General features: G+C 39.5%; 1 protein-coding gene across 1 annotated transcript; it reads right to left on the reverse strand.

The window, feature by feature from the left end:
- Positions 1-2,912: 2,912 nt before the first annotated feature.
- PRDX1 (peroxiredoxin 1) lies at positions 2,913-11,887 on the reverse strand. Its single transcript, XM_060773384.2, has 6 exons — positions 11,779-11,887; positions 8,143-8,259; positions 7,133-7,286; positions 6,175-6,297; positions 4,532-4,662; positions 2,913-3,393 (listed from the first exon to the last, which is right to left on the reverse strand). The coding sequence occupies exons 2-6, from the start codon at positions 8,246-8,248 to the stop codon at positions 3,308-3,310; spliced, it is 600 nt and encodes a 199-aa protein (XP_060629367.1). The 5' UTR covers positions 8,249-8,259; positions 11,779-11,887; the 3' UTR covers positions 2,913-3,307.
- Between the last annotated feature and the right edge of the window lie 3,386 nt (positions 11,888-15,273).

Genomic DNA, 15,273 nt, shown 5'->3' on the forward strand with positions numbered 1-15,273 from the left:
CCGTAGTTTGCCCATGCCTGCACTATTGTCTTTGTTGGATGCATTTTTTCAGCTTCATGGAACATGAGTGACTTAACGTATTGTGGATGCGGAAGACCTTCTGGCTACACTTGCAGAGCTTATTGTGGTAAGGCAATAAAATCTTTTCATAAAAAAGTTAAACTTAGTATATTTATACAGTATATTATACATTGCTGGCCTGAGTTTTTTTGAGATACGAGGTCGGCTATTCTTTGCAGAAGTTGTATTTCTCCAAAGGTACCATTTTAAAGTCTGTAGTGATAGAGAGTGTCTTGAAGTTATAAATGGTCTGATGTGTTTTGCAGTTTACAGCCTTTTTTAAAAACAGAGATGAAAAAAATTAGAAAAATTAGGATGGTATTAATTACTCGAATTGTCATGTACACCATGCATTCAGTTTGACTTACTGGTGTAATACAACCTACAGCTATCATGTTCCTAAGAGCATGTTTTATTTACAAGGCACCACCATTCACAACATGACAGAAAAAACTTTTTCTCAGAGCCTCCCACAAAAGCACAACAGTTATCATAGAGGGGAAATAGTGGGATTATGTTCTGAATCCTTTCAGGAAGAGCCCAAAGCAAAGTGTGTGCTTTCATATTCACAAATAAATCTAGTTCTCCATCTTTAATCTGTTTAAGTGGCACCTTGGAATGCTAAATGTAGTCTTTCCTTTCCCATCAGGAAACACAACTGATGTCGCACATTGTATTTGGAAAAAAATAGGTTTTCCCAAGCAAGTGCAACCTTCTTACAAGCCACTGAAATCCACAATCATGTGGACAATTTCAATAGAAAGGAGGAAACCATGAAAATGAACAAAATCTGGCTACCTGTATTTAAACATTATAAAATCAGGACAATAAATAAAAAGCAACACTAAAAAAAGGGGGGGGGATTCCAGACAGGAAACAATCAGGGTCAGCTAATACCTCTCAAAAAAGGATTTCCCAGGCAGGAAGCGGTCAGGCTTTGAAGCTGCAAGGCCATTAAATGCTAATCAAAGTGGCCAATTGCAACATTCACACTTGCCTCCAGCAGACAAGAGTTCTTTTTCCCACCCTGGACATTAACTTGCTTAGTTTTCAACAGACCTCACAATCTCTGAGGATGCCTGCCATAGATATGGGCGAAACATCAGGAGAGAATGCTTCAGGAAGATGGCCATATAACCCAGAAAACTCACAGCAACCAAACCTTCTTACATTTCTCTGCAACTCTTCAAGAGTTGGAGTTTATAAAAATTAAAGCCATTTAGGGTACAGGGAACATTTCTTGGGCAGCTAAGGTAGCTTCTATGTCATGACAACCCAAACTAAAAACTGATACGTATTCTAAGTTTAGTGAAATGTTTGCCCTGAAGCAAAATTATTGAGCATGTATATGGAAAGTTATTTCTATTTCAATTCAGAATGTATGCCTGACTCTCGATGTTTTACAGGGACCAAGGATATGACATTTTAATTAAACAAAAAGACTGGCTTCCAACAGCAACCTTCTTGTGACAATACCAGTTTTTAAGAAAACATACTGACACCTTGTGGTAGCAGAAGCATAGCATTGTAAATGAGATACAGTGGGCCCTTGGTCTCCATTGGTGTTTGGGCCCGCTCCCACATTTCCACTCCCCATAGATGCTCAATTCTCATTACACAGGCAGTCCTGGAGTTACAAACATCCAACTTACAAATGACTCATAATTACAAATGGGGGTGAGACAGCAGGAAGTGAGAAAAACCTACCCCTTGAAAGGGAAATTCACTCCTACAAGAGCTATCATGGAAGCTCTCTCACCAATTCTTGTTTCTACAACAAGCCAAATGTTTCAAAATCCAATTATCTCAAGGAAAGAAAGCCAAGTTAAATCTTCTAAACAGACAACAAAACAAACACCACAGGGGAGTTAACCATTCCCTATGCTACCCAAAGCTTATATATACATTTTTGGCTGGAGTTACACTTAAAAGTGTATCTATTCTGACTTACACACAAATTCAACAAGAACAAACCTATAGCACCTATCTTGTTCATAGCTTGGGGACTGCCTGTATGTACAATAGTGTAGTAAAATGGTGTCCTTTATATAAAATAGCATTATGATCTGCTTTTTGGATTATTTCCAAGCCATGGATACAGATGGCCAATCGTACCTCTTTGTATTAGTGGCATTCCTCTTTACTTCAAATAGCTTTTAAGAGCTAGCAAATGCTCCTATCTAACAGTTTTAGGTGCCTAATTTTTGTGCAAAGAATGTGTGTTCTCCTCAGATCGTATTAAAAATATCTCTTGAAATAAAGATTCCTGAAAGTGGTTTTCAACATTTAGCACATACTGCTGTATGTTTATGAAAATCACATACTTTCAAGATCACTACAACCAAATTTAACTCAGGCTTTTGTCCAGCAACCTCTACTACTTTTAAGAATGATAAATTACTAATAAATTTAATCTCAAGATATCTGATGCTCTTATAATGTTCAAGGGTAGCAGTGCAATTAATTTTACCAGGAATGGATTCTTAATAGTCATGGCAGTGACACACTATGGGCTCAATTAATTGGTTGGTAACACCTTTTCTGATTCTGAACTGGTCAACAATTATCCTATGCACTTTTCCCATCTCTTCTTGACAAGGAAATGCTGGTTTCTGTTCACATTTGCTGTTGTTTTAAAACACAAGGTAGTAATGGACATAATGCTTCTATAGTTCTTCACCTGCCAATATTCTGCTACGGAAGCCATAATTTCTGGTCTGAAAAGACATTCTCTACCCCTCCCTCTCCAAGAAGTTGTCATACAAAATGAATACTTTATTACTAGTGTAATTTCAGAAGGGCTGTTGCATCTGCTTTTCAGTTTGAGAACACTCAATGACTTTAACACAAACTTCTTTTTTTTTTTTTGCACAAATTTAATGACAGTACAAAACAGAAGACCATTTGTTCTACGCACGTGACTGAGCCAGTCATTTAAATGATACAGGTCCATAGTTACTCACATGAGCACAAGTAGTACTTTACCCTGGTTGAGATGGTTAGGACGTATAATTGATTAACATTTATAACTATCACTAACAGGCTTCAAACCCATAATCCATCTACTCCAGAAACCACCCTTGTAGAGTCAACTGGACTGTTCTAGAATAAATGGTTTATGAATAGTACTCATAAGCCAATTAGCTCACAATATAGCAAACTCTTTAAATAAGAGAAGGGTAAATACAATTCTGGTTTTGGTCTTGATACAGAAAAGCTTTATCATACAAAACACGACGTACACAATTTATTTATGCTTGGAGAAGTACTCTTTGCTCTGCATGACATCAGGCTTGATTGTGTCAGCACCAGGTTGCCAGCCAGCAGGACACACTGCAGAGATAACATTACACTTTAGTTACTAAGAGGTGCAGGTTTAAAAACAGCATGTGAAAAAATATTTTCTACAAGATGTCTTGGATCTGTAGACAATTATGTTATCTGTATGATTATAGCTAGGAAAACATTAGTTGGCCTGATATTATTTCAGTATACCCACCTCTTCTTGCACTTAGACAGGGAAGCAAGAAAATAGGCAAAACCAAAATACCACAAGACTTCCACATTTGTGGCAAATTTGATTACAATGGTCAACATGCCTCAAATGTCAGGCCTGTTTCTGGATATATTTGACCTGCAGATTCCAAAAATGGAACCACTTTCCCCCTATTTGCTTTTAGTTGAGGTATACATAATACCAGTCTTCATCTGCTCACGCCTAAGAAATCATGATAACCATAAGAAACTAGAGCTGATGTAATGTTCTCAATCAGCATCCCAAATAATTCCAAGAACAGCCCTAAAAACCAAGAGACCAACTTTTTTTGTTGTTTGGCTCTGTTACTCCTAAATTCAACATGAAGTTGAATTTAGTCCAGGAATGTGTAAATATGACCAAAATGACACTGGCCTACAGCTCTCATGAGTCTTACCAGCATAGGAAATGGTAATATACATGTTTTGCTCATCTTTGATTTATTTCTATGTACTACTCGTCAAATTTCTGACACTGAGAATGAGGAAGGGAGAAAAAACAAAAACCTTATAATGCAGGCAGGCTTGAGAAGGCACAATATACAGCTATGTCGGATGCGCCAAGAAAGCCTGAATGCAACACTCTTTTTTTGAATGTAAATGAACAGCAGCCACATATTTCAAATTACAAGGATGCTGTTGGAATGCATTTGGCTTCTTTCCTCCAATGACTCTCAAATCAATCTGATGGAAGAAGTACTGTTGCACTGCTATTTGGCATGTTATTTGATCTCATCTTTGTCCCATAGAAACTAACAATGATGATACCTGGCATTGCTTTTAGTCTACAGTTCTTCCATCTCAGCATTTTTAACAATTGTATACTACTGTGTAGACAAAGAATGCCACAATTCTATTGTTAAAATTTAAAACTTCCTTTTCCTTGAGAAAGTTTCTCTTTAAAAAGTCAGATAAGCACAAATCATGAAAATTTTACCTTCTCCATGTTTGTCTGTAAACTGAAAAGCTTGAACTAGCCGGAGTGTTTCATCAACAGAGCGACCAACAGGCAGATCGTTGATTGTAATCTGGCGCAAAATCCCCTTCTCGTCAATTATAAAGAGGCCCCTTAAACAGAAATAGCACAGGTTACAAACAAACAGTCAGACTTATGCACTTGCATTTTTTACTAGAAAAAATTACAGACTACAGCCTGAAGGAGCATAAGCAATATAAAGCTTCTTTACAACTCATATCCTACACTGTTAAATATTTATAGCTTACTTACAACATTTGGAAGGACAGAGGTGAAGCTTCAACTGGTGCAAAAAGTAAATTTTCCAATACACTTGGCATTTAATGTAAGAATGTGGAATATAAAGCAGAAAAAAACTTCAAGTGGAAGTGAACACAATTGCAAGTATGTCTTTGTCTCTTATTTGCTTCCATAAGCTTTTAATTTCAGCATACCAACAGCTGACATATTGCAAAATCTTTGCTCCCCAAAAATCATGTGCCACCCATTTGGTCCCCAAAAACAATTTTTAAGGTATCTGGCTAGAAAACAAGCTTTTCGGCAGAATTCAGCACAACATACCAGTTTAATTTTTATTTTTCACCATCTGAAGCAGCTGTTCTCAACCTGTGAATCCCCAGGTGCTTTGGCCCACAACTCCCAGAAATCCCAGCCACTTTACCAGCTGTTAGGGTTTCTGGAAGTTGAAGGCCAAAACATCTGGGGACCCACAGGTTGAGAACCACTGATTTAAAGTCTTAGATTGCATTTGACCATTATTTGCAGAATCATTTACACATTTTTGAAAACTTTACCATATTAAACATTTTTACGATGTACTTCCACATGTTCAAATTGCTTGAAATGAATTATTTAGTTAAACAGGGTGTTTGTATGATCTGCCATATTTTACAAACGTATTTAGCTGACAGAGTGGCTCATTCAAGGCGAACTAGCAACGTAATGGCAGAGGGGAGATTCACACAAGGACTTCCTGATCCAAAGTTCAGCTTCTTTGTCATGGCACCATACTGGCTCAACAAGTTTTTCTAGTGGTGCCTAGAAAAAAATCCCAAGCATCTCAGCACATGTAAGGCGAGTAACAAAGGTCTTTTGTTCAGCAACACACGGAACACAGAAAATTAAGTTTAAAACAGATTCCATCTTGTGTAAGAGTCAGAAGAGACTTTGGATAATGCACACCTTTAGTGAGTAATTTATTGTTTCAATGCCATGTTCACCTGAAATCACAAATGTATCTATTTCAACCCAAATATTAATATCAGCTTTGGTAAGATGCCAGGCACAAATTAATCTAGCATGCCCACACATTCCCTCTCCTTGCTAAGGCGTAAGATATGGATGGAAGCACTGCCTCCTTGTGGAAGGAAGAGAATGGCAGAAGTTAACTGGGAAACTTTGAGAAATACAAGCCAATTGTAATTTGCAACACTTTTGAAACGAGATTGTAAAGGAACTGAAAAAAAGACATTCCTGCTCATGTTCCAAACCAGTTAAAAGAATTGCTCCCTAATTTCACCAAGGCCTTCATTCATGGAGAATCAACTTATATTCCCTTGTTATTCATTACAAGCTGCTTCTCAAAAATTCACCAGTAGCCTTACCTGTAAGAAATGCCTTCATCTTCTTTTAGCACCCCATACTCTTTAGAAATTGTACGGTTTGTGTCAGACACCAAAGGAATGCGCATAGTGCCTAATCCACCCTGCTTCTTAGGTGTGTTGACCCTATAACAAAAATATGCATTTCAAGAAAGAACACCGCATTTTCAGATTCCAAGTAGAAGTCACCAAAATATTTTGAAATATCTTTGTCCCACTGTTTCAACTGCAGCACAATCGTATCAAGGAACAACATTTTCCTACATTAATAACATGCAGACACAGGTTGAGCCACACAAGGCTGGAGAGACCAAAGATCTGTGAAATGGCAGAAATTGAAACGTAGTGCTTGGCTGCGAATGCTCACCTCCTACCATTCCACAGGTCCTCAATCCCTGTCTAGCCTCATGTCTCAAACAAGATGTAAGGCTAGAGCGACTGAAGATTGGTGAACAGACAGAGACATATATGCAGGTGCAAATAATGGTACTACAAAATCAAAAAATCTGAAATACCAAATACTTTAGGTCCCAAGCATTCTGTAACAGTAATGATAAAACTGTACTATCCATTGCAGAAGTGGCTCAAGGCTACTCTCTAGTTTCCATTAACAAGTCTAGAGAGGTAAAGGGACAAATTCCAAGTGGTCCCATACTGTTCTTTTAATATCTTTTCTTTTAATAACCAGGAAGAGCTTTATGATCCACAATTTAAAATTGAATGTACAAGTTGAACTGAAACCTGGCACAGCATACTAATTCAACCTTAGCCCTTATGCTTTCAAGTGTGGCAGTTAGTAAGGTCCAAAGAGAAAGAAGTTGGCTACAGTAACCCAAGTAAAAAATCCCTGGACAACTATCTTATGTGCTACTATGAAAAGAAATGAGACAGCTAAGTGATTTTGTTGGTTACTGCTTGCCTATCTATGGTCCATCATTATATGCATCTCAAGAGTCCTTACCAGGCAAGATGGCAGAAATGAGAATCAACAGAAGCGCCGATTACTTCACAGTTGATCTTCCTGAAATCGTCAGACCTTTCACTGAATGCAACGATTTCAGTTGGGCACACAAAGGTGAAATCAAGTGGATAGAAAAAGAACACAACGTATTTCCCTGAGAGGAAACAGAAAGAGAGTGTTTAATTTTTTGGGACAACTTTAAGATGTGAATTCCTGTATGACAAGCTGGACTTTCTGGTCTCTTCCAAATCGTAAGGTTCTTTTGCATTAAACATTATGTTTACTGCGTTGTCAAAAGGCTTTCATGGCCAGAGTTTTCCAGGCTGTATGGGATGTTCCAATGCATTCTCTCCTGAGGTGTTGTCCACGTTTTTAAAGAAGTAGTCTCACTGGCCTAGTTTCCAACAGACCTCACAACCTCCGAGGATGCTTGCCATAGATGTGGGCAAAATGTCAGAAGATAATGTTTCTGGAACATGGCCATACAGCCTGGAATACTCGGCTAGTATTACTCGTAACTTTGACTACATTGCACTTCAGATCTGACATTAAGATGGAACAATAATATTTAGAGATTAGTTTTCAAGAATATAGTAGATTGTCAACTTTATAGAAATTAACTATTTTGATCTGATTAACATTCAGCTAGTATTGCTCACAACTTGGACTACGTTGCACTTCAGAGCTTGGAAAGGTTTTGGAGGATCTCATTTCCCAAACCCCATGGCAAGTGACCATCCTAATTGGGAATTATTGGAAGCTGATATAAAAAAGGAACTTCCCAATTTCTGACTTTGCTAAAGATGTACAACAAGCACTCTAGTACTGCCCACTAGCGATTATAGTTGCAGATCTGTTTTATCATCTTGAGCACAGAATAATATACAGATCCTGTACATAGTCCAAGAGGAGAGAAATTGGACTATAAACACATTACATATGTCTAATATTTTTCTGTTGTCTTTCCCTCCGTTTTACTCCACAAAACCAGCATGTTTCATTTGACTTACCTTTGAAGTCAGAGAGTTTGATGTCTTTGAACTGCCCATCAGGCATCACCGCGGTAGCCTTGAAGTCTGGAGCTGGTTTCCCAATGTAAGCCTTTCCTGACGACATCTTGATAGAAACTAAAGAAAGTTGCAACTTGTTAAGCTCTGCCACTTTATGATTACCTCGCCCAGCCCAACCCAGAAAATTCTGCTGGCGTTGAAAAGGTTATTTAATATTCAAGAGTACCTAAATGGTCTGCAGCTGAAAGTTTGCATATATTTAACCTATGTTGATTTCATGGCCGCAATCTGAAATACTATTTGAGACACATTTTTAAATAATGTATTTAAATTATTTTAAATAGAATGACTACTTCAGCCTTTAGGCAAATTTTAACTATGCATAACTATATATGTAAATATCACTGGCTTAATCCCAGATCCACTTTACTCAAGAGGTGGATGTTAAGCAACACTGAATTTTCCATGCACGCTTTTGCTGAATATTATACAAACTTCTGTCAGTAGTACAGAAGGAACAAGCAAGCTGTGTTTTATCCTTTATGAGCTACAGCACTGGTGCAATATTTGGCTCTCCTCCTAAAACTACTTCTTTAAAAACAAAAAGAAACTGCCATTCATAGCTTGGAATTTCCCATACATTACATACTCCAGCTAAGTGTTGCTTTAGATCTGTGGTTCTCAACCTGTGGGTCCCCAGGTATTTTGGCCTACAACTCTCAGAAATCCAAGCCAGTTTACCAGCTGTTAGGATTTCTGGGAGTTGAAGGCCAAAACATCTGGGGGCACACAGGTTGAGAACCACTGATCTACTTGTAGATCCCCAAACCAAAGATTGCTAAGTCTCAATGCTACGAGATCCTGAGAGTTGGGGGTTTTATAGGACCATTAGCCTTTCATGCCAGAGAGTGCTGGGGCCACACCAAACTACAACTCCTAGGATTCCATAGCCTCAAGCCATGGCAGTTTAAGTGGTGTCAAACTGCATTAATTCTACGCTGTAAACACCCAGGGATTGAGGTTATTGAATTAAATCGCACTTCAAAGAATTGCACTTTTATTCTTCGCTTCCAATTTTAATGTGTATATTTAATAATAATAATATAATAATAATAAAACTTTATTTGTACCCCGCTACCATCTCCCCAAGGGATTCTGTGCGGCTTACAAGAGGCCAAGCCCACAGTACATCAATAAAACGAAGGCAAGAACAAAATAATCAATACAAAACAGTAAAATAAATCTCAAAACAAAAATAAACAATAAACAATAACATACAAGCATTTAAAAACCTATGGCCAGACCAAATTAAGCGGCTGAGGGGGAAAAGGAAGGGGCCTGAGGCCAGGAATTTTGGGAGTTGAAGTCCAAAACACCTGGAGAGAGGGCCCAGGTTTGCCCATGCCTGCTATAAAAAAAGCCAACCTAAATCCAGGGACAACAATTTCGAGACTAACTGTTGTGTTGGGTCAATTCAGTATAATGGAAGCACATCTACTCGGAAGTATCTCAGCTTTAGTTTTCCATTACGCAATGATGTGAAATTGAAACTCAGAGGAAGCTTGTTCAATAAATCTCCATCTCAACCTGCTCACGGATTTTGCAACATGTCAGTTCTCAGAGTCTCAGCATATCCCATAGCAACTTTTTTGTAAGAACACGATTACGTTGCTTTGTCATTAATAACTCATTCAATTCATCCTTTGAGCAAAATTACCACCCAGAGGAATCCACAGTGCTAAATCCAGAAGGCGGATCCTTAGAAACCTCAGTTTCTCCATCTCTGCTTTTAACGGTTCGGCTTCTCTTTCAGCAAAAAAATGCACTTTTCTGAAATCACAGTGATTTCAATACATCACTGAGCTTTCTAGCTCAGGCCTGGGCAAACTTGGGCCTTCCAGGTGTCTTGGATTTCAACTCCCACCATTCCTAACAGCCTCAGGTTCTTTTCTTTCCCCCCCTTCAGCCACTTAAGGGGAAAAGGAAAGGGCCTGAGGCTGTTAGGAATGGTGGGAGTTGAAGTCCAAAACACCTGGAGGACCCAATTTTTCCCAAGCCTGTTCTAGCTGTTTTAAATCCAGCAAAAAACCATGCCAAGAAAAAATGTAACCTTTTGAGGTGTGTCTTAATTCAATAGCCTCAATCCCTAAAGTAGAGTTAATGCAGGCAAACGTCAGGAAAGAGTGCTTCTGAGCATAGCCTTACAGTCCAGCAAACTGACAACAACCCTGAATTAATGCAGTTTGACACCACTTCAACCGTCTTGGTTCAAGGCTATGGAATGCTGGGAGTTGTAGTATTATGGAAGGTTGATGACCCTAGAATCATAAAATCATAGAGTTGGAAGAGACCTCATGGGCCATCCAGTCCAACCCCCTGCCAAGAAGGGAAACTGCATTCAAAGCACCCCCGACAGATGGCCATTCAGCCTCTGTTTAAAAGCTTCCAAAGAAGGAGCCTTCACCACACTCTGGGGCAGAGAGTTCCACTGCTGAACGGCTCTCACAGTCAGGAAGTTCTTCCTAATGTTTAGTGGAATGTCCTTTCTTGTAGTTTGAAGCCATTATTCAGAGTCCTAGTCTCCAGGGCAGCAGAAAACAAGGTTGCTCCCTCCTCCCTGTGACTTCTTCTCACATATTTATACATGGCTATCATGTCTCCTCCCAGCCTTCTCTTCCTCAGGCTAAACATGCCCAGCTACTTAAGCTGCTCCTCGTAGGGCTTGTTCTCCAGACCCTTGATCATTTTAGTTGCCCTCCTCTGGACACATTCCAGCTTCTCAACATCTCTCTGCAATTGTGTTGCCCAGAATTGGACATAATATTCCAATAGGCAGAATAGAGGGGGAGCATGACTTCCCTGGATCTAGACACTATGCGCCTATTGATGCAGGCCAAAATCCCATTGGCTTTTTTTGCAGCCGCATCACATTTTTGGCTCATGTTTAACTTGTTGTCCACAAGGACCCACAAGTTAAAACTCCAACTCCCAAAATCCCACAGCACTGAGCCATGGGAGTTAAAATGGTGTCAAACTACATTAGTTTTACAGTTTTGATGCACCCTGTAAGCTTTTGAATTGCTTTGATCTGGTTCGTCTCAAAAGAAGCAGAAAAGAAAACACTTAAAGATGACCAAAGGCAAACACATAAGTTGCATGGAAATATCAGGGGATTAGGTCCCAATTTTGGAGCAATAGCAGGAAAATAGTAACAATAATGACAACTATTTCCCTAATTGCTTGTATTATTATTCAGTTTCTTCCACTCTACTTGGCACCTCATCACACTAGAGAATGAATCCACGTTAAATCCGGTTTCTGCCTCCTGCAGAATGCTGGGGTTTGTAGTTTAGGGAGGGGTCTTTAATAGCCTCACTAAACTACAAACCCCAGAATTCTGCAGGAGGCAGAAACCGGATTAAAAGTGGATTCATTCTCTAGTGTGATGAAGTAGTTGGTGAAGCATCAAATACAGAGAACGCGCCTATCTCTTCTCTGCTCCAAAAAAATGAGTAAAATTTGTGAAATTACTAAATAAAACTATTACAAAAGCATGCTTTTGCTTCAATATGACTCTCATCCGCCCCAAAACATGCAAACGAATTCCATGGCATCCCTAATTGCACATCTATTTACCTAGAATCTCAGCGACAGACTTGGAACCACCTGCGAGGAGCAGAATCCAGACAAAGCACTCCTTGTGGCGGGATTCACCTTCCCTTTTATAGCCTGGAGAATCTCGCGAGAAGGCCTCGCGCCGGGAAGAAGAAAAAGCAGGCGCGCGTTGGCCCCGCCCCCTCCTTCCCGGATCCTTAGAGCTGCAGCGCCAGCATGACTTTGCACTTTAGGCAGACACTTTGGCTCATTAGCGAGGATGGGACTGGGTGAGGCTTTCTCAGCCTTTGTACTTCAACTCCCAGAAGCCTTTGCCAACAAGGCCAATGATGTGGGATGCTGGGAGTTGAAGTCCAAAAGGTATAAGCTGGGAACCAATGGGATGTTGCAAGTGATCAATGAATGAATGAATGGTCAAGCCCATCTACACTTTGGAATTAATATAGCCTGATACTATGGAGTCCTGGGATTTCTAGTTTGGTGAAGCACAAGCAAACATCAGCAAAGATCATTATTATTATTATTATTATTAACTTTATTTGTACCCCGCTAGCATCTCCCGAAGGACTCGATGCGGCTTACACGGGCCGAAGCCTCAAATACAATACAATAGAAAACATAACACAACAATAAACAAAGCAAATCAAAACAATTAAGCAAAATAACCACAATGACAATACATCAAGACACTATTAAAACTGGTTCGGCCAGCGCAATGGGGTACAGGGTTAAAAGTGCTGAGATGGCAGGAGGAACGTAAGATTAAAAGTGCGGTGTGCAGCAACAATAGTTGTGCTAAAGTGCATCTAGGACATGTGAAACCACAACTCCCAGGATTCCATAATCTTAACCCATGGCGGTTAATATGGTGCCAAACTGCATTCATTCTACAGTGTAGATCAGGCATGGGAAAATTTTGTTGGGATTTCTAGTTTGTTGAAGCACGTGCAAACATCAGCAAAGACCACGTGGAACCACAACTCCCAGGATTCCATAATCTTAAGCCATGGCAGTTAATGTGGTGCCAAACTGCATTAATTCTACAGTGCAGATCAGGCATGGGCAAATTTTGTTGGGATTTCTAGTTTGGTGAAGCATGTGCAAACATCAGCAAAGACCATGTGAAACCACAACTCCAAGGATTCCATAATCTTAAGCCATGGCAGTTAATGTGGTGCCAAACTGAATTCATTCCACAGTGTAGACCAGGCATGGGCAAATTTTGTTGAGATTTCTAGTTTGGCAAAGCACAAGCAAACATCAGCAAAGACCACATAAAACCGCAATTCCCAGGATTTCATAATCTTAAGCCATGCCAGTTAATATGGTGCCAAACTGCATTAATTCTACAGTGTAGATCAGGCATGGGCAATTTTTTAAGGATTTCTAGTTTGGCGAAGCACAAGCAAACATCAGCAAAGACCATGTGAAACCACAACTCCCAGGATTCTATCATCTGAAGTCATGGTGGTTAATGTGGTGCCAAACTGCATTCATTCTACAGTGTAGATCAGGCATGGACAAACTTTGGCCCTCCAGGTGTTTTGGACTCCAACTCCCACAATTCCTAACAGCCTGTTAGGAATTGTGGGAGTTGGAATCCAAAACACCTGGAGGGCCAAAGTTTGCCTGATCCTGGTGTGGATGCAGCTAAATAGAAACACTTTTTTAATTGTAGTAGCGGTTGCTTTTAGACACCGGCATGATTAATGCTGCAAATTATAACCCTTTGCTGTTGCCAAGGAACAGGGAATGCGGTTATAAACATTATACTGGAATGGCTCTGCAACTGATCTCAATCAGTATTGAAAGAGCAAAGTCATGAGGATGTGGTAGTTTCTTATTTTAAGAGGAAACAGGAGTGGGGACCACTACTTTTGCTACATTGATTTTTTTTTTATGTAGTGTAAACTGCAGAAGTCATGATGAATGAGGATAGATAAGAATCATACAAAATATATATACCACGGGTCCTCAAACTTTTTAAACAGAGGGCCAAGTCACAGTCCCTCAAACTGTTGGAGGGACAGATTATAATTTGAAAAAAGCATTAATGAATTCCTATGCACACTGCACATATCTTATTTGTAGTGCAAAAAAACACTTTAAAACAATACAATAATTAAAATGAAGAACAATTTTAACAAATATAAACTTGCTAGTGTTTCAATGGGAAGTGTGGGCCCATTGAAATACTAGTTGTTGATGCTCTTTTTGTGTGCTTTCAAGTCGTTTCAGACTTAGGTTGACCCTGAGCGAGGGCCAGGTAAATGACCTTGGAGGGCCGTATCTTGTCCCCGGGCCTTATTTGTGGACCCCTGATATATACAGTAGGCTCTCTCCATTGGGATTGGTAGATGCAGGTAAATTTACTTTCTGCTTGCTTTAAAGTTGCTCTTAAAAACAGGCTAACTAATACTATACTCCATTGTACACCATACAATAAGTTCTGTATTGACTTAATATTATATTGAAACAACACCCTTATGAAAACCAATTTTTATTTAAATTATATTATTATTATTATTATTATTATTATTATTATTATTATTGACACAAAAGCAGAGTATGTCACAGCAAACGAGATCTATATGCTGGATTTCGTATCACAAAATCACAAGTTGAACACTTCCCAAGCGTCTAGGACTGTGTGATGTATTTTCGAATGATGCGCACAGATCCAAGTAAGGTGGCCTTTTGCAGTTGACAGATCATGATTTTGTTGATGTTTATTGTTTCTAAATGCCGGCAGAGATCTTTTGGCATGGCACCCAGTGTGCCGATGACCACTGGGACCACCTGTACTGGTTTATGCCAGAGCCTTTGCAGTTCAATTTTGTGGTCTTGATAGCGGCTGGGTTTTTCCTGTTGTTTTTCCTCAATACGACTCTCACCTGGTATGGTGACATCAATAATCCAGACTTTTTTCTTTTCCACAATCGTGATGTCTGGTGTATTGTGTTCCAAAACTTTGTCAGTCTGGATTCGAAAGTCCCACAGTATTTTTGCATATTCATTTTCCACAACCTTTGCGGGTTTATGATCCCACCAATTCTTTACTGCTGGCAGGTGGTACTTGTGACATAAGTTCCAGTGAATAATCTGGGCCACAGAGTTGTGTTTTTGTTTGTAGTCCGTTTGTGCAATTTTGAGGATATGGTCCATGGTTTCATCAGCTTCCTTGCATAGTCTGCATTTTGGGTCATCTGCTGATTTTTCAATCCTGGCCTTAATTGCATTGGTTCTGATGGCTTGCTCCTGGGCTGCAAGAATCAGGCCTTCTGTCTCCTTCTTCAGGGTTCCATTCATGAGCCATAATCAGGTCTTCTCCTTGTCAACTTTTCCATCAATCTTCTCAAGGAACTGCCCATGTAAGGCTTTGTTGTGCCAACTGTCAGCTCTGGTTTGGAGTGCAGTTTTCTTGTACTGACTCTTTGTCTGCTGTGCTTTGAGAAGTTTCCAATTATTGACTTCAATTAAAGCAGGTTCTTGACTTTCCTTGACATATTCTGCCAG

This window comes from Anolis sagrei, chromosome 4 (assembly GCF_037176765.1).
Source record: "Anolis sagrei isolate rAnoSag1 chromosome 4, rAnoSag1.mat, whole genome shotgun sequence".
NCBI lineage: Eukaryota > Metazoa > Chordata > Lepidosauria > Squamata > Dactyloidae > Anolis > Anolis sagrei.

Excerpts from the sequence above, each read along its gene's own strand:
- PRDX1 (XM_060773384.2), bottom strand. The coding sequence starts at position 8,248 with ATGTCGTCAGGAAAGGCTTACATTGGGAAACCAGCTCCAGACTTCAAG. Across the intron at positions 7,287-8,142 it reads CAAACTCTCTGACTTCAAAG|GGAAATACGTTGTGTTCTTT; the intron begins GTAAGTCAAATG and ends GTTTCCTCTCAG. Across the intron at positions 4,663-6,174 it reads GATGAAGGCATTTCTTACAG|GGGCCTCTTTATAATTGACG; the intron begins GTAAGGCTACTG and ends TTTCTGTTTAAG.